This window comes from Podarcis gaigeae (genome assembly GCF_964106915.1).
Source record: "Podarcis gaigeae genome assembly, chromosome: 14".
Taxonomy (NCBI): Eukaryota; Metazoa; Chordata; class Lepidosauria; order Squamata; family Lacertidae; genus Podarcis; species Podarcis gaigeae.
Genome location: NC_139690.1, coordinates 1,814,479 through 1,839,704, shown reverse-complemented (window position 1 = coordinate 1,839,704; position 25,226 = coordinate 1,814,479). Strand labels below are relative to the sequence as shown.

At 43.3% G+C, this 25,226-nt stretch overlaps 1 protein-coding gene across 1 annotated transcript in view; it reads left to right on the top strand.

The window, feature by feature from the left end:
• THSD4 (thrombospondin type 1 domain containing 4) overlaps positions 1-25,226 on the top strand; it is a 128,118-nt gene that overhangs the window by 45,662 nt on the left and 57,230 nt on the right. Inside the window, exon 2 of the mRNA XM_083712211.1 lies at positions 16,591-16,795. Coding sequence (XP_083568337.1) covers positions 16,591-16,795 — 205 coding nt within the window. The remainder of the gene's footprint in view (positions 1-16,590; positions 16,796-25,226) is intronic.

Sequence of the window (25,226 nt, the reverse complement as noted above, 5' to 3'; positions counted from 1 at the left end):
TCCTCTTTGTCCCACTACCATTGCCATGGCTCTGAGCCTTCCTCCTGTGGGTTTTCCTTTTCGGATTCCCTGGCTGGTGGCTCCCACCACTCCTCTTCATCCAGGCTTTTCTGAAACTGGTTGAATGAGCAATATAAAATATGAAGCACCCCACCCCTCAGATTTAGACAATATCATGCTGTATTGTTGTTGTTTTCTCAGTTTAATGGTAAGCTTCAACATCAGACCATTTTCATTTTGACCTCCTGAAGCCCTTCTTTCAAAATATTATGTAAACTTGACAGTGTATTTTTATTTAAAAGAGGTCAAGTCATACTTATTTAAGCATGCACAGCAATCTGTAGCTCATTTGGAAGTTCAAGGATCTCTGTTGTCATAATGAATCCATTTGTTCACCACATGTTCTTTGAAAATAAATTAGCAATGCATTTACATAATCAGAGTCTACCAACCACTACTTAATGGATTCAGTCACAAGATCTAAATGAACCCATGTTATGAATGGGTCTGTTCTCGATTCCTTATAGCCATTATTCCTGCCCAGGTAGGTGCTTTCTTTGTTATGTAAAAAGTAATGCTGGGTATTCTATATGTGTGCAGAAGAGAGTGACCAAGATGGATGCCAAGCCTTGTGAAGAATGGTTGAGGAAGCTGGGTTTGTTTAGCCTGGAAAAGAGGTGATATAATAGCTATCACATGGAAGATAGAGCAAGCTTGTCTTTTGCTGCTCAAGGGCAGGATCCAAACTAACAGATTCAAATGACAAGAAAGGAGATTCTGGCTCAACAGTTAGAAGAACTGATGATAAGAGCTGTTGGACTGCTTCAGAAGGTGGTGGACTTTCCTTTACTGGAGGTTGGATGGCCATCTGTCAGGGATTCTTTAGCTGCTCTTTCTGCATTGCAGCAGGTTGGACTAGATTTGCTGGATTTGCTTTTTTAAGACATTAAGGAGGTGTGTACATTCTAGGATTGCCATGTTCCATCCCCACAATTCAGAAAACCGAATGGGTTTATAGTGCAAACCAACGTTGTAACAAGGCTTTCACCTTCTTTATTTGAAGAGAGCTCTGAGGTCAAAATACACATAATCTGCAGTTATCTTACAATGTTAGGTCCCAACCATGAAGTTCTGTGTTTGAATCTGCTGGTTGGTCTTTTAAACTCAGCCTTTCCCAGCTTCATACCCAGATGCTGTTTGGCTGCAGCCCCTCCCATCTTTGACCATTTGCCGTGCTGGCTAGAGCCAAAGATAGCTGTAGAACCAGGGTTTCTTTTAGAAGGCTGTTTTAGCCTATGATGTGCAGGATTGAACCAAGGGACTTCTGCAAACAAGGCGCAGGCTCCACCACTGAACTGTGATCATAGAATCATGGAATTGTAAGGTACCTGAAAGGTCATCTGGTCTAAATCCCTGCTGACACAGAAGAACTTAGAGGCAACCATCCAGGCTCCACTTAAAAACCTCTAGCAAAGGAGTTCCAAAACACTCTGTCCCATTTTCAAACAGCTCCTTCCATTGGGAAGACTTCCTAGTCTAAATCCTCTTTCTTGTCATTCTTTTAACGCCATTGGTTTGGGTCCTACTCTCTGGAAAATAGGAAACAAATTTGTCCCATCATCTATGTCTGATCATTATGTGACAACTCTTCAAATATTTAAAATAATAATAATAATAATAATAATAATAATAATAATAATAATAATAATAATTTATTATTTATACCCCGCCAATCTGGCTGGGTTTCCCCAGCCACTCTGGGCGGCTTCCAAAAGAATACTAAAATATTGTGATACATTAAACATTAAAAGCTTCCATAAACAGGGCTGCCTTCAGATGTCTTCTAAAAGTCTGGTAGTTGTTGTTCTCTTTGACATGTTTGGTGTCATGTTTTCTTTTAATCATTGCTTCTCCCATTTAAACATACTCAACTTATCAAACCTTTCTTCACAGTCATACTTTATTTCTTCCCTGTAAGTTTCTGGTATAATTTTAAGTGCTGAACCTCTTAAGTTTTAATGAAATCAAGTTCCCACCATCACTGTAAATGTTTCTTTTCTTTTAAAATCCACATGAAGCAGGTTTTGGCATTGAAAAGGGGTGTGTGTGCGTGCGTTTGTTTGCCTTAGAAAATCACTAAGAAGGTGAACCTGAAGGAAATTGCCGCATGTGCACATTTGTTTTGGTTTAAAGGGTTTATGGTTTCCAGCATGGGTGCAGAATGAAGGGACTCCAGATACCTTCACTTTTGGAGACGTAAAGCTGCCCTTATAGCTTTAGCCAATTTTAATCAAGTTTACTACCTGCTCTAAACTGCTTTCACCTCATAAAGCTGACACGGAGGGGATAAAAATGGTGATGATGAGAAAATCCATTGTTGGTACATCCATGGAGACAAATGGAAAACATTCTAAGAGATGAAACACAGATTCTTTTCCCCAAGATATCTGATTAGAAACGGTATTACTTTAGGGGGTGGGAGGAATCCATCCGACTGTCCTTCTGCGGCTCACTGCTTGGTGTGTTTAGAAATAGCACAGAGATGTGAAATGTTTTCTTTACTTCCTGTTTTTCAAAGATAATGGCGGAGATGGTGTGGTGAATTGGTCAGGAAAACGTTTCTAAGCCTAAGGGAGCTTTGTTTTCGCAAGCAGAAAACTGGGAGGTTCCTGAAGCCTTTGATGAGCCACCACCGCATAGCCTGTAGGCCATGTGCAACCAGGTGGCAAACCAGCTTGACCCCAAAGCAAAGTTTAAGGATGATTCGGATTCACACATTTTTCTACATTTCACATTACAGGAGGTTGGACTAGACAACCTTTCGGTCCCTTCTAGCTCTACAATTCTGTGATTCAATGATTACAAAAACAATGGGTCCTGGTGTTATGAGAGAGGAGAAAAACTTTTCTCTACCCAGTTTCTCCTTGTAAAGTGTATATTTTATACACTTTTGTCATGTCACCTCTTACCCTTTCTCTGAAGTAAAAGGGCCCAAACGCATACTCCTCAACTGCCCCCAGTGAAACCAGGACATCCCATTCTTGGGTGCGTGAGATCAGAATCTTGCATGAGATCACGGAGCCCCAAAACACACTTATTTGGGCTCAGTGCTCTCATGCAGGTTGTGAGACTCACACGGAGGCATGGCCAGGAAGACGCACATCCCAGTTTTAGCCCTCAACAAGTTGGAGGGTATTCAGATGCTGCAACTTTTCTTCATAGGAGAGTCACTCCATCACAGTCTTCCCATTCACCACCATTACCTGGTTTCTCCCTTGTGCAGGTGTGGGGCTGGGGGCAGAAGCAGTGGACACAATCCTGTTCCCTTCCTTCACATGTTGATTTTGCATCAGAGGTGGGGAACCTATGGCCCTCTGAAGTCATTGGACTACAATTCCCATCATCTCAGATAATTGGCCTTGCTGGCTGGGGCAGATGGCCTCCAACAGCAACTGTCGGGTCACAGATTCTGTATGTTCTGTGTGCTTTCAGTATGTCTGGAAAGGGCTAGTATGAGATGAAGAAAAACGTTTTTGGTAGCAAAATTGGAAAGAGAGAGAGCGAGGTGGATGATGGGATTGTGGATGGGATGCTGTGAGAAGGTCCGGAAAGGGAAATGCTGAATTAAACTTCCAAAGTGCCACCAATTGAAATGTTGACACAAATCCTATCTGTTTTGCTAAGAAAAAACAAACAGTCGATTAATCAAAGCTGATACACTGGCATGATGCCCAGAATTCTGGTAAAATGAAATCTGGTGCAGCAGATCAGAAATAATTGGGTGAAGAATTTGCACTGTGGATTATACTTGAATGAGAGAACTATCCTGCTTTGGATTTGGCTTGAAGTGTAGACTCCAAATCAATATTAGTCTTGGGATTATATGATGGTGTGCTCAGAGCAGAGACAACCTATGTAGTGCCCTCCGGGTGTTGCTTGGCTAAATCTCCTGTCATCCCTGACCATTGTGCATGTGGGGTGACGTTGATGGAAACTGGAGCCGACCACATCTGGAGGGCGTCATGTTGGTTATTCTTGGTGCAGAGGAGTGCCATTGTTATCACATCATCAGCATCATCAATTTATTAATGACCTTCTGCACAATCATCTCAAGGTACTATAAAAATAAAAAAAATAAGTACACACACAAACCAGCCAATACATTAAAAAAAAAAACATCTAAATGCAAAGCAGACACTCATGGGAAAGACCCAGGTACACAGCGGGGGAAGGTTCCAGATGTAATCCCTAGACACCCCCAGCGAAGGTTAGGAGAGAACCCATAAACCCGTGGGTGTCAAACACAAGGTCCGCGGGCCGAATCCGGCCTGCCAGACCTCGTCATGTGGCCCATGTAGCCGGCGGCGGCGGCCAGCCTTCACCTTTTATTCTCACTTCTTCTTTTTTTTTGACACAAGAAAGCTGCCTCTTCAGCGCATACAGGAAACCTCCACTTTACATGCATTCAGGAAACCTCCACTTGTTTTTATATTGAGCGCATATTGGGTCCTATAGATACAACCGGCCCTTTGAGGGTGACCAAACTGCTGATGCGGTCCCCGATGAATTTGAGTTTGACACCCCTGCATAAACCCATCCAGAAAATATTGAGGTAGGTGGACCCAAAGTGTCTGACTTGGTATAAGGCCGCTTTCTATGACTGGGGTTTGCATCCTCATACATAAGCCATCTGAGGTGAGCTTTGGTTTGGTCAGCTGTGTAAAGTGGACCTTATTATTTCCCCCCCCCCCCATCCCTGAACTCAAGTTCACCCACTGAGCTCTGTGGCTAAGACCTGAATCCAGCTCTCCACAAGCTAAGCTTGGCTGTGTAGCCACAACACTAGACTGGCTCTTTGCTTTCCCGTTCTTTCATCCCTAGCATGTACCACTCTGGGTGAGCTGCTGTTGGATCATTTTTTTCAGCTAATCACCAGCTGCCACCATGTCAGTCCTAATGCTTCAGAATTGGAGTCCATCATCAACGCATAATTCTTGTTATCATTCATGATTGGTGCCACTAGATCAGCGAAAACAAATGATTGTCACTTTCCATTATGTACACGGCTGTTGCTGCACCTATTTAAATACATTCACTTAGCAATGAAATGTTAACATCTGTTTTCCATTTGGAGAATCAGCACTTCATCTCTGTGAATGGCTGGCAAGCAGCCCTTCCCATTGTGTACACTGCCTTAAATCCCTGTGAAGTCCACCACTGAATGTTTCATCCAGATTGCCCCTTGTTTTTCTCCAGGGTTTTCATCGAAATTAAATTTGGCACACAATTGGGCGTAAGTCTTGAACAGTTTCTGTAGCAGGAATCTGCAACTTATAAAGGTTTTGGAAATGTGTTGCTGGATATATTTGTGAATCTGAAAGATGTTTGGCATGTAACATGGCTTTTTTTAAAGAGTAGAGTTAAATCTTTAGTGTAAATCATATTGTTACAAAATATATTTTAGGAGGACAGATGTTCATGGGGCTCTGATTTAGTATTCTGTGAAGTCCAGACTACGCAGAACATAAGAATTAAATTTAGAGATGCAGAGTTTCAATGACTGATCAGAGCTTCTTTAAGTGACTAAAAAGCTGACCCAGATTTAGTGGGCAGCAGCTCATCAATCCCATCCATTACTTCTGCAAACCTTGGTGCACTCCTAAGAATAAGAAAATCAGAAGCCCCTGCTGGATCCGGCCAGTGACCCCTCTAGTCCAGCATCCTGCTCTCACATTGGCCAACCAGATTTCTGTAGTGAAGCAAGAAGCAGGACAGAGCACTTTCTTTGGTCTGCATTCATTACTAATCAGTTTTTTCTTGATGATCCTAGAGAGATTCAAGTATCATAGGGGAGAGAGAAATCTCAAGCAACTTTCTTCACACTTCACATATCTTTTTATACCTCTATCTTGTCCTCTTGTACCAGTAATAATAATAAATGTTTAAAAACTTCTGTATACAGAGCTACTTGCTGCCTTCTGGTGTCCTCTAAAAGTCAGATAGTTGTTTATTTCCTTGACATCTGATGGGAGGGCGTTCCACAGGGCAGGTGCCACTACCGAGAAGGCTCTCTGCCTGATTCCCTGTAACCTCACTTCTCGAAGTGAGGGAGACGCCAGAAGGCCCTCGGCACTGGACCTCAGGTTCCGGGCTGAACGATGGGGGCGGAGACGCTCCTTCAGGTCTGAATCCCTTTAGGGCTTTAAAGGTCAGCATCAACACTTTGAATTGTGTTCGGAAACATCCTGGGAGCCAATGAAAAGCCTTCAGGACTAGTGTTATATGGTCCTGGCAACCACACCCAGTCACCAGTCTAGCATTCTGGATTAGTTGTCTGTAGTTTCCGAGCCATCTTCAAAGGTAGCCCCACGCAGAACAGTGTATCCTCTGTTTATGTGGCTTGGAAAAAGAACAGTCCTCAAAACATAATTCATGTAGGACAACCCCCCCCCCCCAAAGTACCGAGCTCAGAGTCTTACTCCTCATGTGTTTGTGTGTGTGTGTGTTTAACATCAGTTTGATCTGGTTGCAGTTTCTAGCTTGCTTACTCACTTTCCCTTTCACTTCTCAGCTTCTCAGCTTCACATGGCTGTGATTTTGATGCAATGTTTGATACTAGAGGTGAACTGAAAATGGGAGGCTGAAAATTTTCAAACAGAAGGTTTAGCATCCACTTTCCAGTGCCTCAGTGGCCTTCTCTAAGAAGCTACCTTGTGGTCTTAACTCACCTAAGTTAATATGTGAGTTATGCAAATTGCAAAGTGCAAAGTTATGCAATATGTAAATGATGCTTTCCAAAAGGATATGGGAGAATGTGATGCTAATGTCCAATACCAAGATGAAGGTCTACCAGTCTTGTGTATTGAGCATGCTGCTTGATGGAAGTGAGTTGTGGCAACTTACAAGCGCCGGGTGTGATGCCTCAGTGCCTTCCACATTCGCTGCATTAGGAAGATTTGGGCATCAAATGGCAGGACAGAGTGTCAGACAAATTTGTGTTCTCCCAAGCACATATTCCCAGCATGCACTCTTGTCTCAGCAACATCTACTCTGGCTTGGTCATATCCACAGAATGGAAGATGGCAGGATCCCCAAGGATGTGCTCAACAGGGAAAAGGCTTCGGGCACCAGGCCTGCTTGCAGACCAACTCTGCACCACAAAGATGTCTGTAAATGTGACATGGAGGCTGACATCATCAACCCTGCCATGTGGGAATCCCTTGCAGATGATTCTAATGCCTGGAGACAGGTTGTGCATTCATAGCAGTCACCAGAGGAGGAATGGCTGCTGGGACGAGCGCAGAGAGAAGAAATGCCTTGGTGCATCTGCAGCAGGACAAGGGGATGCCTTCCTCTGCCCCAGCTGCAACAGTACATGTCTCTCCCTTATCAGTCTCTAAGGCCACGGCAGGCGGTGTAACCTTCCAACAGTTTGACTTTAGGGCAACAGTGGATAGCTTAATGAAGATTAGAGGCATCAGAGAATTCTGATAAAAACAGAAATGTTAATTAAGTTAATATAACAGAGGACACATTAATCAACCTAAGAAGTTGAAGGAAAAATGTACATTCTTTCACTGCATTGGAATAACAAGTTTCATGATGATGCTCAGCCTTAGGCCACCTTCAATTTGTTGTAATCCTATTAGTATTTCTAAACAGCTGTCTTTATTTACTTTATTGTGGCTTGTTTGTTAGAATCTATGATTTTGCTGTTTTAATGATTTAAACAAAGTATTACAAAATCAAAAAGAAAATGGAAATGTTCACATCTTCGCCCTGTATCCAGAATCGGGTGTCGGGTCACAGGTCCGCTCTCTGAGACACTGAGGTGTACCTGATGACAGAAATGAGAATTAGGGGTGAAACGAAGGCAACATTGACCCCTGAAAAGCCTTGCGAGGGGATCTCAAGCCCCAGAAGTACCAAGCGGTGCAGGAAAAGGGCTTCCCGATCACTCCAGCACTAATTAAAAGTGATGGAGGAAGGGAGAACCTCAGCGCTCAGAACAGGGCATTTCTGGCTGTGAGACACCTCGAGACTCAAGCAAATCAGTGCTAAACTTCTCCATAAATTGGAATTAAAACTACAACTACTGCTTTTCAACAACAAAGAACAAGTTATGCATAACGGAGGTACGTGAAATGAAAAGCAATAATTTGGAACTAAAAATTAAAGCGCGAGTGAAGGAGAAAAGGAGGTCCACCTCAGCACAGTTTTAATAACTGTGGGAAAGAACTTTGTGAAAGAGAAACTCAAAAGCGAAAATTTATTACATATTAAAAAAAAGTATAAAATTGGGCTAGCCTAAAAGCATTTTTGAGAGGGAGAACAGACTTATGTGCAGCCCGACCCTTGTCAGAGACAGCAGCTGGGCAAGAAAAGAAGGGGGCGAGGAGCGTTCACCCCAGCAAAAAGAAGGGGCCAGATTGGAGCGGACAAGGGGACCAAGGAGAGGAGAAGATGGGTGGCTGACTTTGCCGCTTGGGGCGGGTTTGTTGGTGGGACCCCCAGCAGCGGAGGAGGGCCGACGTGGGATGGCAAATGGATGGAGAGTGAGATGACGGATGACGTGGGACAGCATCGGGATGGAGAGCGGGGTAAGGGGACAGCTTGGGAACAGAAAAGAGAAGGAGAAGAGGATGGAAAGGACAGACAAAATGGAGATCTACAGGGCATGAGTCAGCTTCTTTATTGATATTAATAGCGGAAGTGGATGAAAGAGGAACCAAAGAGAGCTGAGTTGGAACTGAACAGGTGAAGACTGAGACTACCAAGAAAAGGGAACAACCACACCAAAAGCCATCTCAGGGAGATAAGTGAAACTGCACACAATTAGTTCTTTCTCTGCTACCCTTATTTTTTTAAGAACTCTTCTATTATATATTGATAAATCCTTAATGAATTGATTGTGTGTATAGACAAGCAATAATAATTTGTGATAGAGATAACTGTGGGTAATAAATTGTATATAATTGAGGCTTGCAAATCAAAAATTTGGTATAAGGGGTAATAATTGAAGCAAAGAAATTAGGGAAAAAGTAAAATAAAATAAGAAGAGGATAGAGAATGAATTAGAGAGTTGGGGAAAATAAGAAAAGTATATTAATTGAATTGAGAGAGGAAAGAGGCAGGGCACAATAAAAATTAATATGAAAAATTAAAAAATCAATTACCCGCAGGGAATAACCAATTGAAGTAAAATTTTAGAAAACAGAATAAATGCAAGAGGAAGACATAAAAAGAAGTTATTGGAAAGCTTGAATATACGTGGCACAGATATATAAGGAATCCAAAATGACTACAATTTTTTTAAAAAAAAATACAAGCCATGATAGGATTGACGTCTGCCTCTGGAACACAAATTAGAGGACAATCAATAGTAGAGGTAGACCCTAATGCTGACATAAAGGAGCTGATCTTAATAATAATAATAATAATAATAATAATAATAATAATAAATTTTGTTTATATCCTGCCCTCCCCAGCCGAAGCTGGGTTCAGGGCGGCTAACAACAATCAAAATAATCCAACATTCTAAAAACATTCATTATAAAATTAATTAAAATCAAATTAAGATCAAATTAATGGCAACCATCAAGCAAAATTCTGTGCAGGTTGCCAGAGGAGGGGGTCAGGCTGCACCCTGACCAAAGGCCTGGTGGAACAGCTCTGTTTTGCAGGCCCTGCGGAAAGATGTCAGGTCCCGCAGGGCCCTAGTCTCTTGTGACAGAGCGTTCCACCAGATTGGAGCCGCGGCCGAGAAAGCCCTGGCTCTAGTTGAGGCCAGCCTAACTTCTCTGTGGCCTGGGATCTTTAGGATGTTTTTATTTGCAGACCGTAAATTTCTCTGTGGGGCATACCAGGAAAGGCGGTCCCGTAGGTATGAGGGTCCTAGGCCGTATAGGGCTTTAAAGGTTAAAACCAGCACCTTAAACCTGATCCTGTACTCCACCGGGAGCCAGTGCAGCTGGTATAGTACCGGATGAATATGATCTCGCAGCGAAGACCCCATAAGGAGTCTCGCCGCGGCATTTTGCACCCGCTGGAGTTTCTGAGTCAGTCTCAAGGGCAGCCCCACGTAGTGCGAGTTACAATAATCCAGTCTGGAGGTGACCGTCGCATGGATCACAGTGGCTAGGTCAGGACGAGAGAGATAAGGAGCCAACTGCTTAGCTTGGCGGAGATGAAAAAATGCCGCCTTTGTTATAGCTGTAATCTGCGCCTCCATAGAGAGGGAGGTATCGAAGATTACACCAAAACTCTTAACGGGTGGTGCTGGCCCTAATTGCACCCCTGCAAGAGATGGGAGTTGCCCCCTCAATCCCATATCATCCCATCCCAGCCAGAGGACCTCTGTCTTCAAAGGATTTAACTTCAACCGGCTCTCACGTAACCATCCAGCCACAGCTTCCAGACATCTGGTCAGTGTATCTGGGGCCGAGTCAGGATGGCCATCTATCAACAGATAGAGTTGGGTGTCATCAGCATACTGATGGCAACCCAGCCCAAAACTCCGGACAGGCTGGGCGAGGGGGCGCATAAAGATGTAATGTAAGGAATGTAAGAGACTTAAGCGATAACATTAAAGCTCTGGACAAAAAACTAGATGAAATGGGGAATACAGTGGTACCTCGGGTTACATACGCTTCAGGTTACATACGCTTCAGGTTACACACCCTGCTAACCCAGAAATAGTGCTTCAGGTTAAGAACTTGGCTTCAGGCTAAGATTAGAAATTGGGCTCTGGCGGCGCGGTGGCAGCAGGAGGCTCCATTAGCTAAAGTGGTGCTTCAGGTTAAGAACAGTTTCAGGTTAAGAACAGACCTCTAGAACGAATTAAGTTCTTAACCCGAGGTACCACTGTAAAATAGAACAAAACTCCAAACTGATAATAGATGAGATTGATGGAAGTCAAAAAATTGTATAAGATGTTAAAATAAGTTCAATTATTGTTGAAAATGATATGTTGAAAACTAATAAAAAATTATATACAAAGGAAAGTTTCTCAAAAACTTTGGAAAGAATGCATGAATTTGATCAGGTATCAGGATTCAAATTGAATAAAAATAAAATGAAGTTGATGGTAAAAAATATGGGTGACCAAGAAAAACTTAAATTCCATCTGGTCTGATGATAATGAAAAAAATTAAATATCTGGGAGTTTGGATAACAACAAAAAATATCAATCTATTCAATGATAATTACAATAAGATATGGAAAGAAATTAAGAAAGATATGGAAATTTGGAATAGGTTAAATCTGTCCCTATGGGGGAGAATCTCAAATATTAAAATGAATGTGCTGCCCAAAATGTTGTTCCTATTTCAGATGATCCAAATCATAGGGGGGATCAGATGTTTCAAGAATTGGCAGAAGGAGTTATCCAAATTTATCTGGCAAGGTGAGAAACCCTGAATTAAATATAAATTACTAACAGATATAAAGGAAAGAGGGGGTTTCGCCTTGCCAGATCTAAAGCTTTATTATGAGGCCTCATGTTTGTGTTGGCTAAAATAATGGATGGCTCTGAAAAATACAGGTATACTGGATATAGAAGGATGGGACAACAGATATGGATGGCACGCATACTTAGGTTATGATAAAGTGAAAGTACACAGGGAGTTTTTAAACCATATAATTCAAAAATCTCTATATACAGCGTGGGATACATATAAAAACTTGTTAGAACCAAATAAACCTTGGTGGCTCTCACCTATGGAGGCTTTCTCAGTAAAGGGAAAGAATATGGAAATAAAATTGGACAATGTACAAAGAAATTCTACAGGAAGAGCCTAAGCAACTCAAATTTTAAAAATATGAAGAAATTAGACATTATTGTATGGACAGGTTACAATACCACCAATTAAATGATGTGTTTAAAATAGATAAGAAAATCGGATTTGAGAAAGAGATATCAAAACTAGAAAATGATTATTACAAAACAAAAAGAAAACATTATCCAAAGCATACAGACTCCTGCTGGCGTGGGAGGTGAAGGACGAAGAGATCAAAGGTGTGATGATCAAATGGGCAAAAGAATTGGGCACTCTATCTAGATGTAGGATTGGGAAAGATTGTGGCAAAAAGATTTAAAATTTATGGCCCGCTATACAATAAAAGAAAACTTTATGAAAATGCTATATAGGTGGTACATGATCCCCAGCAAATTGGCTAAAATATATAAATCAAAATCACATGTATTTTGGAGGTGTAATCAAGGGGAAGGAATGATGTACCGCATGTGGTGGGGTTGTGATAAAATAAAAAAATTCTGGAACACTGTCTATGACAAATTAAAAAAAATGTTTCGACAAAGACTCTCCTCCCTGAAAGAGAGGGGAGTGGTTGTGGGCGGGAGCCCGAGCACCGCCCAGCAGGGGGGCATTTGCCCCCTGCCTCCAGCTCACCTGGCTGGTGCTCACGCCCCCTCCTGTGGCCATCCAACCAGGTGCCACAGAGGGGGCGTGTTCAGCAGCCTTTTGCTGCAGCACTAGCCTCTCCCTGGCCTCATTCCTCATCGTCGTCCCGTGGCGAGTCACCCACCCTCCACTCCCTTTTAGTTAGGGCCTAGGTCATTGGCCTTGCTATGGACCTTAGGTTGGTCGCCCTGGTTGTCCGGGGGGACTGGTAGGAGTTTTTCCATTTGGCATTAGGCTTTTTGGTTTTTTCGCCTACCTCGTAGCAATTGTCACAACTTTTTGTGGTATTGGTGGGTAGGTTAGGCATTGGAATAATGTGTTGTGGTGTGTCGAAGTGCTAGGTGTGGCCATCGCCTATGCCTTCAATGTTTAGGGGTATTCCGTTAAAGGAATCTGGCGGTCGTGTATTCTGTCCGATGCCTGCTTGGCGGGAGGCCATGGCACGACCCTCGGTGACAGCAGGAGGTGAGCCTATAGTTGGATCAGCATCAACTGGCTCCACCTACTGGTGAATAAACCCACTTGTTTCGATCCAATGCCTAAGCCAATACCTTTTCATTGCTGTAATCAATAAAGTTGTGGCCTTTTCTCGCCCATTAACCTTATATCAAGCGTCCTTGTGTCTTCATTTCACTTCGCGGGGGTCGGGCCCTCGAACCACAAACATTCGAGATGAAACCTGAAGCCTTTCTTCTTGGCATTATGACAATTGATATACCCAATGACAAAAAAAAAAGTGTTTCTATATGCTACAACTGCAGCAGCAATGTTAATTGCTAGGAATTGGAAGGGGGATAAGACACCAACAAAGGAAGAATGGCAAATCAAATTATGTGAGTATTTGGAATTGGCAAAAATGACAGAGGCAATTAGGAACCAACCAAAACAAAATTTTAAAAAATAGTAGGAATGTGTAAAAGACTATTTAGGAAAACATTGCTCTCAAATAAAATCCTTGATGTGTTTCGAATAAATTTCGCAAAGTTAAGAACAGATAGATAAGTTATATTATGTAAAGAAATGTAATAAAGACAAACAACATAGTTGAAAAGAGAAAGAAGATAGAAGAAGCTGCAATGAGGTGCTGTGAAGTCACTTGTGAAGAAATATTGATATTGTCTGGTTTATATATACAGTATATGTGAAAACAGTATTGGAATATGTGTATGAATAACCAATAAAAATTAATAGATTTAATAAAAGCATTTTTTTTAAAAAAAGAAATGAATAGGGTAGAATAACACAATTACATAACTAATGTGTAACTTGTGTTACATAATTTCTCCACATGGACAGTAAGACGAATCCTGTGTTTTGGGGGGGAGATGGACTGCAGTGAATTGGAAAAGGTGCTGTGTGCAAGGAGTATGGGCAGAATGGAAACAGTGCCTTCTTACACCTTTGATGATGGTGCTAGGTATCATTATTAGAAGGACTGATAATAAAACTGTCAATATCATAATGCCATTACAGTGGTACCTTGGTTCTCAAACTTAATCCGTTCTGGGAGTCTATTCGACTCCCCAACCCATTCAAAAACCAAGGTGCAGCTTTTGATTGGCTGCAGGAGCTTCCTTCAATTGGAAGCTGCAGAAGTCATGTTGGACGTTCGGCTTCTGAAAAACACTTACTTCCACGTTTGTGGCATTTGGGAGCCGATTTGTTTGGGTGCTAAGCCGTTTGAGTACCAAGGTACAAATCAATGGTGCAACTGCACTTGGAATACTGTGCACATTTCTGGTGGCCTCACCTCAAATGGGGCAGGAAGGAGCTGGAGCAACTTCTCTACATTAGGGATGTTTTCGTTTAGAGAAGAGGCTCATGGGGGAATCAAATAGACATGTATAAAAATTATGCATGGATTTGAGAAAGGGGATCAAGAAAAGTTTTCTCATAATACTAGAATTTAGAAATATCCAATGAAGCTGAATGTTGGAAGATTCAGGACAGATGAAGTGTTTTTTCATGCAGTTCATAGTTAAACCATGGAACTTGCTCCTGTGGGAGTCAATGAAGGCCACCAAACTGGATGGCTTTAAAAGACGACTGGAAAAATTCATGGAGGATCAGGCTAGTGGCTGCTGACCACAAGGGAATTGATGCTTTTGAATTATGGTGCTGGAGGAGACTCTTGAGAGTCCCATGGACTGCAAGAAGATCAAACATATCCATTCTTCAGGAAATGAGCCCTGAGTGCTCACTGAAAGGACAGATCGTGAAGCTGAGGCTCCAATACTTTGGCCACCTCATGAGAAGAGAAGACTCCCTGGAAAAGATCCTGATGTTGGGAAAGATTGAGGGCACAAGGAGAAGGGGAAGACAGAGGACGAGATGGTTGGACGGTGTTCTCGAAGCTACAAACATGAGTCTGACCAAACTGCGGGAGGCAGTGGAAGGCAGGAGTGCCTGGCGTGCTCTGGTCCAGGGGGTCACGAAGAGTCGGACATGACTAAACAACAACAACCACAAGGGCTCTGTCCTGCCTTTGGGGCTGGAGGTGGGGGAAGACCTGCTTTTGGGCTTCTCAGGGGGATTTAGTCACCCTGAGAGCAGAGAAATAGATAGGCTTTTGGCCTGAACCTGCAGCACTCCTCATATTTTATCTTACCATTCCGTAGTAATGGATTGTACCATTTTAGATTGCAAATGGGGAGGTTGTGGGGCTAAAAAAAAATATTAAGAAAAAGAAAAACTCTATCCAAACAGAAAAGGCTTACTTAGATATTTTCTCATTGATGTCCCACTCTTTGCCTGAAACTTTTGTACACAGGGAAGCATTGAAAATGACACCCCTCACCCATAGCTCCAACAGGCACCACTTTGAGCTATGCAAGTTGTAGGCCCAACCTGCGAGGGAATGGATGGCATTCAAGATCCCTTAATTTCATAACTAAGTGGGAGCCATTAATTTCAATAGGTCTACTCTGAGCAAAACTTAATTGAATACCACCCCATGTCTTTGGATGTTATTTGAACCTTTCCCAGCACTCTATGGAAAGTGATGTCCTCCTTATATTGTCTCAGCTTGCGTTCTTTACCTCTTCCTGTTGTTTTGTTTTTCTTCTTTCTTCTTCTAATCATCTGGTCACAATTTATCCTGATGAAGGATGGAACAAAACAGGTTGCCAGCATTGCTCCTTCTCCCATTAATAACTCACCTTTCCTGTTGAGCTGCAAGACTGAAAATTTTCTCCATCCTTGCTAAACATTCCAAAGCTATGATCACCACTGAGCAGCTGCCTTTAAAACAAACAGAAACTGGGGGGGAAATAACCTGCCAGAAAAATTGCTTTTTTCTTCACCCCTAAAATTAGTTTGGCCCAAGACCAGTAATATTAAGTTTTGGACCAGTTACTGGTGTCTGGTCCAATATGCCATAACTCATCAATGTTATAAATATCTGCTTCCTGGTAATCCAACAGAATACAGAAGTTCTCTGTATGCCAATGTCTGGCAGAGCACGCCTGATTCTCCCCCACCCCCAAAATGATAGTTGAATTCAGAAGCTACTGTTAAAGAATATGATGGCAACTCTGGTAAATTATGCTGAGTTAAAATGGGTGAGCAACTCAAGGCTTGGGTCAATCAGTTTGTAAATTAGTTGAGCCATTTCCTCCAATCATAATTCCATTGGGTTGCATAAAGGGTATATCAATGTGCTACATCCCTGAAAGCCGGTGAAACACAGTCTCCACTGAAGATCCTTGAAGCAAGAGGGTCCTTAGTATATGTGGGGTTTGCAGCCTTGTTTTGTCCCCAGGTTTTGGGGCCCAGGTTGTGGTGGTGTTTGATAAACCACAGATTCTTCTCTTGCATTCAGGGGCACCTTGCCCCAGCAACAGTGGGTGCCCAGGGCATACTGAGGACACATCATATGGCCATGCCAATGTAATGTGCACATGCTGTGCGCCATGCATGCATGGCCAAATAGAATATCAGGGGTGTCTTTCACTGAAAATGTGTGGGTGCCTGGGACCCCACGGCCTGCATAGATGCTGGCTATGCTAGGAAGATGGTGGCCTCAACTTCCTTGTAGATTTTTAATCAGAAGTTGGATGGCCATCTTTCAGAGATTATTTAGTTGTGATTCCTGCATTGCCAAGGAATTTCATAGAAGCTTTTCAGTTATCCTTGTAACTGATCTACACTTTTTGTCTCTTCTTGACAGAGCATTGGCTGTGATGACTATCTGGGCTCAGACAAAGTGGTCGACAAATGTGGGGTATGCGGAGGGGACAACACAGCTTGTCAAGTGGTCTCAGGGGTCTTCAAGCATACCCTGACCAACCTTGGCTACCACAAGATAGTAGAAATCCCAGAGGGGGCCACAAAAATCAACATTACAGAAATGTCCAAGAGCAACAATTACTTAGGTAAGTCATGTTTCATTTAAACTAAAAACTTGATGTTAGGAGGTCAGAAGAGGGATAGATTGGAATCGACCAGCCTGGCTTTGTTCCATAGTTTCAAATGCACTCAGTCTTTAAGTCCATTTTCTTTTTTCACTCAAGTGGTCTATAAATGTTGTGAGATAAATACATACTGACCCATTGCCTACTGATTTAAATTATATACAAAGCCCATTTAAATTGCATATAATTTGTACACACAAATACATGTATCCACATGCTTGTATTTTGCATCTTACTTAGTGAAAGTAGGGCTGAAAACAGAAGCCTGGGTTCTCTGTATCCATCTCCTGCAGCCCTGTGTGATGCCCTGGCTTTGATTTTATTTTATCTGCTTTGTATCTGAAATGCAGATGTGGCCTCTCAGGGTCTCTCATCAGCTGGTTGCAACTTGTGAAAACAGGAAAGACATTTGCCTTTCTGGTGTATGCAAAGTGTCTGGCAGCAGCTGGGTGGAAGGGCAGTCGTGGGAACCTTCCTTCTTGGGAGGGGGAAAGATTGATTGACTGCACCAAGAGGCCTGACAACCAGACCCTCTGCTTTAAAGTGAACCATGTGTGATAGGTTTTTAAAAGCATCCACCTTGGGGTTGGCACAGGCAAAGCCACAGGGACTCTAGGGACCCTGTCCCCCAAGAACAGGACTTCTGTCTTGTCAAGATTCAACCTCAATCTGTTACCCACCATCCATCCTCCAACCGTCTCCAGACACACAGGACCTTCACCACCTTCACTGGTTCTGATTTAAAAGAGAGGTAGAGCTGGGTATCATCTGCATACTGATGAACACCCAGCCCAAACCCCCTGATGATCTCTCCCAGCGGCTGTATGTAGATGTTGAAAAGCATGGGGGAGAGGACAGAACCCTGAGGCACCCCACAAGTGAGAGCCCAGGGGTCTGAACACTCACCCCCCCCCCAATTTCTGGACACGACCCAGGAGGAAGGAGCGGAACCACTGTATAACAGTGTCCCCAGCTCCCAGCCGCTCTAGACCATGGGTAGACAAACTAAGGCCCGGGGGCCAGATCTGGCCCGATCGCCTTCTAAATCCAGCCCACTGACGGTCCGGGAATCGGCATGTTTTTTACATGAGTAGAATGTGTGCTGTTATTTAAAATGCATCTCTGGGTTATTTGTGGGGCATAGGAATTCGTTCATTATTTTTTTTCAAAATATAGTCTGGCCCCCCACAAGGTCTGAGGGATAGTGGACCACCCCCCTGCTGAAAAAGTTTGCTGACCCATGCTCTAGACGGTCCAGAAGGATGTTATGGTTGATGGTATCAAAGGCTGCTGAGAGATCCAGCAGAACTAGGAAATAGCTTTCACCCTTGTCTCTAGCCCGCCTGAGATCATTGACCAGTGTGACCAAGGCAGTTTCAGTCCCATGATGATCTCGATTGGAAGGGATGCAAATGGTCTGCATCCTCTAGACCTGGACTTGTTCAGCAATCACCCACTCAATCACCTTGCCCAAGAATGGAAGATTTGAGACTGGGTGATAGTTGGCCATATTGGCTGGGTCCAAAGATATTTTTTTTAATGACTGCCTCTTTCAGTGGGCCTGGGAAGGCTCCCTCACAGAGGGAAGCATTCACCACCCCGCAGAGCCCATCGCCCAGCCCTTCCCAGCTCGCTTTTATGAGCCAGGATGGGGGAGGATCAAGGAGACAGGTGGTTGGTTTCACTCATCCAAGCAGCCTGTTCACATCCTCGGAGGTAACAGATTGGAATTGATCCCACGCAACTTGTCTAGACAGAACTCCAGCACTCTCCTGCCCTGGTCCTGCGCCCATGGTGGAGTCTACCTCTTTCTGAATCTGAGTGACTTTATCTGCAAAAAACTTTGCAAAATCATTGCAGGAGATCTTGGAGTCCTTACCAGGCCCCGATGGTGAAGGTGGTTCCATTAAATTGCAAACCACCTGAAAGAGTCTTCTGTTGCTGTTTTCTGCAGATGCAATAAAGGTGGTGAAGAAGGTCCTCTTTGCCATCGCTATCAACACTTGGTAGTCTTGATGTTGAGTTCTAACCTGTGTCCAGTGCGATTCAGAATGAGTTTTCCACCACCGGCGCTCTAGCTGTCTCAGTGATTGTTTCATTGCCCTCAGCCCTGGAGAAAACTGTGGGGCTGTCTGGGCTCCATGTAATCGGAGAGGGCACTTTGGAGCCAGACAGTAGATAGCCCTGGTTAACTCTGCATTCCAGCAGACCACCAGGGAATCAGCTGAAAAGACATCAACATGGGATAAAGCATCCCCTACCACTCTCTGGAAAGCATTTGGATCTATTAAGTGGCGGGGGTGGACCATCCGAATCGGTCCCACCTCCCTGCAGAGGGGAAGGGTCGCAGAGAAGTCCAGTTGCAACAGGAAGTGATCCAACCATGACACTTATTTTGTTTCACTTTTACTTAGTGTCAGATCACCCACATCCGTAGAGGTGAACACCAGGTCTAAGGCATGTCTGTGGCTATGAGTTGGGCCAAACTTATTCAGGGACAGCCCCATGGAGGCCATGCTTTCCATGAAGTCCCAAGCGGCCCCTTGTAAGGTTGTGTCAGCATGGATGTTAAAATCCTCTAGGACAACCAAACTAGGTGTTTCCAGGAGAATATCTGCCACGACCTGAAGCAGCTTGGGCAGGGAATCCATGGGTTCAGCAGGGAGGTCGGTACACCCAAAGAAATCCAGTACTGCCCCTATTGCCCAACTTCCAGAACATGCACTCAGAAAACTGGGTCACCAGGGGGCGCATTGGAAGATGGCCGACAATAACATCTCTCCGACCCACATGAGGTAATTAAGAGGCTGTTATGGGAGTATGCAGCCTCCCTTGCCCCCCCCCAAGGGAATGGGGGGGACTGCCTTGCCTGCTGTGCCCATAATTCACCCCCAGATTCGAAAGAATGGGGTGAGGGCACTAGGCACGAAGCCCTTGGGTGGGTCTGGCTTTCCCGGATGCTGTCTCTGATCGCACACTGGTTGCATCAGCTCGAAATATATAATTGGAAACAGAAGCAAATGCATATACTTCAAGTGAAGATCGGGAGTAAAGACTGCTGATTAATAGGATCTCTGTGAGTGGAGCGACGGGCTGGACAATAAATCAAGTGAAGACTCATCATTAAAAGATTGGTATGTCGGAGCGAAACAGAAAGGGGGGGGAGGAAAAACTTTTCTTTTTTTGTCTTATGTGAGTACCCAATAATCCTCCCTCCCAGAGAGAAAGAATCATTGCAAATTACTAATCACAAGCAGGAGATTAAGAACGGTGTGGAAATAAGGACTGCCTTTGAAACGCAGTTTCAAATGGAGATTTGTTAAGACAGGCCTGCTTAACAAGGAAGGAAGGAAGGAATCCTGCTCACAGGAGGACGAGGGGGAGGAGGAGGAGGACCATGGTCATCGGAATGTGAATGTATGGTTATCGGAATGTGGATTTGACCTGGCAGGGCCCCCTGAGATACAGTTTCGCAGGCCTGTGAAAATCAACGGACAGACTGTGGGAATGTTCTTTGTGGAGGTGTGGAAATGGCGTCTGTCCTTTATGTGATATGGCTCTTGGAGAGTGTAAAATCCACACAGGATATGTTTGTTTTCAACCTGCTTGTGAAGATTATCAGAGATCACAAAGAAAGGAATATATGATAACAAGAAGAAGATGAGGAAAATAACAAAGAGACTATCTGGACAGAACTGTGTAATTAAAGCAGCAAGAAGAGTGATGTTTGGATCCCTTTCGGAGCTCGAAGTATGGGTACCCCCAATAAAATTTTAAAAATCTGGCTGTATAATTTGGAACTAATGTGATTTGGAATTAATGTGATTTGATTGGCCTTTTAATAAAAATTATTTGAAAAAAGAAAACTGGGTCTTCCCAATAGGATGCCTGGTGAAAGCTAATGACTTCCTAAAAATCACTGCACCCTCTCCCCACCTATATGACCTGGGTTGCTGCTTCATCCAGCCAAGTCTCTGTTACATATGCCAGGTTCAGTCCTCCATCCACGATCTAGTGGCATGCATTGCACAGCAGGTACCTTAAGGTCATGTGGGTCAAACAACAGGGGAAATAATAAATCAACACATCATCATTGCAATACACTCTAGTATATAAAAGAGTGAAAAACATTTCAGTAAGTTATCAGAGAGTATCTTTTATCAACAGTACATAAAGGGGTGGAGGAAACAAGCAAATAATAGCTGGATATTTGCAGTAAGAAGGAATCAATCATAACTGTTTCGGTGACAAATCATACCAGAACAATTTCTGAGAGTCAGGAGGCTAAATTACTCCCACATGAACCGTTGTATATACCAAGTGGGTATCAAGCACTAAAATACATATATTTCTCCCTGCAAACCTCTGCTTATTTTACTTGCGTCTGTCAATTTTTCTGCCAAACCTTTTAAAATTACCATATTTTTCATTCTATAAGATGCACTTTTTCCCTCCTAAAAAGTAAGGGGAAATGTGTGTGCGTCTTATGGAGCGAATGCAGGCTATGCAGCTATCCCAGAAGCCAGAACAGCAAGAGGGATTGCTGCGCAGCAATCCCTCTTGCTGTTCTGGCTTCAGGAATAGCCACGCAAAGCCCCTTCAACAACATTTGATTCAGAATATTTTTTTTATGTTTTCATCTTCTAAAAACTAGGTGCGTCTTATGGTCGGGTGTATCTTATAGAGCGAAAAATACGGTATATATTCATCCATCTACCATATTTACAGAAGAATGCTTTGCTATGATCCCATTAGAAAAGATGGGCCAAGCAAACCTTACTAGACTGCTCATTCTCTCACTAGCCTACAGTGGTGGGCAACCTGTGACCCTCCAGATGTTTGTTGGGACTCCAGGGCCCATAGTCCATTCACCACACCGTGGCAGAGGTGCACCCCAAGCAACAGCTGATGTGAGCAGCAAACAGGCCTGGCTCAACTCCAGGGAGGATTCCTCTAATAATACAGGGAGGCCAAGATGCTTCATGAGGCAACCCAGGAGCAGGGACGCTATAGTACTCTGATAGTATCAGGTACTTCATCCTCTCCAAATGGTTTGGGTCCCGAGAAAAAAACAAGGAAAACTATGGCTCTAAGGAGCTTAAGTTGTGAGCAAGCACAGTTTCTGACATTGCACAGCATTGCTGCTGATCATGGAGCATCACTTTGAAGAAATCTGTCTGAACTTTCAATTCCCTAGCTTTGTGGATCTTGAACTAACATGGACCTTAACCTTGATCTTAACCAGGCAAGCAGTTTTTAATCATTGGGTTTGACTGTTTTTGTTGTGCCAAATGAAATACTACCCTTTGGTTTCAGTGTCTTTCCCTCCCCTCCTCTGTTTAGGAAACCTTAATCTGATTGGGATTTAGTGGATTATGCATTTGTAGACTATTTTGTTACATTAGGTTAAGTGTTTGAAAAATCCTAACCTGCCTGAAGGGTGGAGCTGGATTATTATTTTTGTTTGTTTAAAATCTCAACAGTATTTTCCCTCTCCCCTCAGCAACATGTCTAACATATTTTGCATGTGGTTCTCTGTCTTTAGCAGCGATGGTTGATTAGACGCCTGGGGCAACACCATGGAGTCCATTCAATTAATGCTTCATTTGTTGTAAATGGGCCATAAAATTAACATACAGGAATGTATTTTCCCCAACGTTTAATCCATTCTGGCCAAATATAGTTATTTAAAATCAAAGTGTATTTTCCAGAGCTGGAATTGAGATTTTGGCTCATGACTTTAAAGTAGTGTTCTGAATTCTGTTACAGGAAAGAATGGTTTTCAGTATGTTTTTTGCACAATAGTTTGCTGTTTATGTTGCATCATGTTATGTACACAACAGTGTGGCATATTATGGGTAGGATCAAGTTGCTGGGTTGCATCTAATAGCATCACTTAGATAATGGCAAGGTAGAATCTGTCAGCAAAACAAGGAGGAAAGCAATGCTCCGTACTTCCATCTCCCCCAGATCAGTCACATCCTGCTAAATGTGACCCAGAGGGTTGGGGGATCCTTCAGAGCCGCGTTGGGGAGCGGGCTGCAGGAGGGAGGGAGAATTGCTGCAAATTGCTTACCTCTCCATTCTGAGAACAGAAATCTTACTCTCATAGGAGACCTCATTGGATGTAATCCTAACCACTCAAACGTGAGCTCTATTGAATTCAGTGGGGCTGAGTCCCACATAAGTGGCTTGAGAATTTAACCCTTAGAGCAGTCCCACTGAAATCAGTTAGGCTGAAGTCCCATTGTTTTCAATGAGTATACTTTATCATGATTCAGGCTTCACCCACACTTCCGTTTGCCCTGTTCCTTCCCCTTAGGAAAACTCATGGCTTAGCACGGAATCGGAACAAATGGCAATGGGGTTTTGTGTGAATTGCCATTGGTTTCGTTTTAGTGCTATTCATCACATGCGGCACTGCTTCCATTCCACTACAGATTGTCTCCTGCCAAAAATTACACTGTGTCACTGCTTGCTCTGGTGAAATTATATAACTTGCATAATTTACATCAATGACTAAGTTACGTAAATTACATTACCAATGGATTATTCCACCCACATTAATTTCAGAGCAAAGGGAATGCAATACAAATAGAGAGGGGAAAACAGCATAATCAATTACATATTGAAACCAGCAACAACAGTGAATATTAATTGTATTTGTTGTATTGATTTCTAAACGTGGGACAAATAAGTAATTCCACTCTCATTTCATTTGAATTCTCCAATATCCCTAGTTACCACTTCTACTACCACCACCCTACTGCAGCCAAAACAGAATTAGGCTGCCTCATGCCACAAACTAAGTATGGCTATGCCTTCCATGAATTTGGCAAAACGTACAGTGCAAACAAACTCCTACCTTCTGTGATGGCTTAGGAAGCAAAGTAGAGAAAAATGGAAGCATATAGAGATCAGGAAAACAAACACACATTAAGAAGGAATTGTACATTCCACAATGAAGTCAGGATTCAGTAACCTGTTGGAAGACTTTACAGCTGTCAACTAGTGATGTGATTTCCCTGAAGACTTTACAATCTGCCTGGACCTGAACCTAACCATTTGGGCCTTGCTTTGAATTGTTTTGGACCTCATTGTGGATGTGGAATTATCCCACAGTGACTATGTAGTCTAGAGGGAAGTGACCGCTCCCCACATCAAATGGGGGGCACCTTTTGCATGGTCGCGTGCAGCCCCCCGGATCCCAGTGCAGCTCCTAGTAGTTTGGGCAGGCTTCATCCTCCCCAGGCTGGATACCTGGAGGTCTCAGCCTACCTCAGCCAATTGCCCAATCCCGCCTGGGGAGGCATTGCCAGGGGATCGGCCAGGTAGGGGGAGGGACCACCCTGCACACGCAACAGAAGGTGAATCTTACCTTTGAATCTTACCCAATCTTATCAGTTGGGGAGTCCTTGACCCATTTTGGCAGAGGAGATATTCCTTTATGAACTGGATTCAGTTCTGGCAGACAATCTCCCGCTGTGTCCTTCAGCTTGCCAACCATGCATTTGTTTTCAACAGCATCAGCTTTGATAGAGCCAGCCAGGCCATCAAGTGGCATTTGAAGAATGCAAGATAAGGACTAGGAATAGAGAGAATGGCTGATTTATGTGCTTTGATGTGACAGAAATATTGGCATAAGACTTCAGGGTCAGTGTGGCCTTACAGTTCCCCTTGTGTAATCTTACTGCTGCTGTTACAAAGCTTGGTGCATCTCAGTGCTCCCCCCCCCCCCAGGAAAATAGGTGCCAGTCCTCACCGTGACGTTGTTACAGTAAGTGCCCACTTCTTAACAACAAGCAAAAGGAGGTGCTGGTGCTGCATCCCCCTGAAAAAAGCACTGGTGCATCGCCCCCTAAGAAGCAGATAATGCAAGACATTGACTGGCCTGTTTTCAAGAAGGAGAAGCTCAGATCTGCATAGTTGTTACAAGGTATAAGTTACGGTTATACTACCATCCCTGTGAATCCTGTTAAATTAATTTAAATTGTGCAAATATGTTAATATCTTTGGATTAGCTCTGATTAGATCTGCAGTAAATTCAGAGTCCTAATGAAACATTTTCTCAACACATACTAAGGAGAAGGCATGATACTCAAAAGCAATCATGGGGAAGGTCTTAGGAATGATTAATATGTGAGCTAACGCTAACTGTGCTGTGTCAAGGATTTCTTAGGAAATGTTTGAAACTTTGTCTCCTGCTGTTATGACAGTTTGTGGATCACTATGGTAAACAATTTCACTTGAACATCCATTTACAATCAGAATCATAGTATTGTAGAGCTGGAAGGGACCGTGAGGGTCATCTAGTCCAACCCCCTGCAATGCAGGAATCTTTTGCTCAATGTGGGGCTTGAACCCATGACCCTGAGACTAAGAGTCTCAGGCT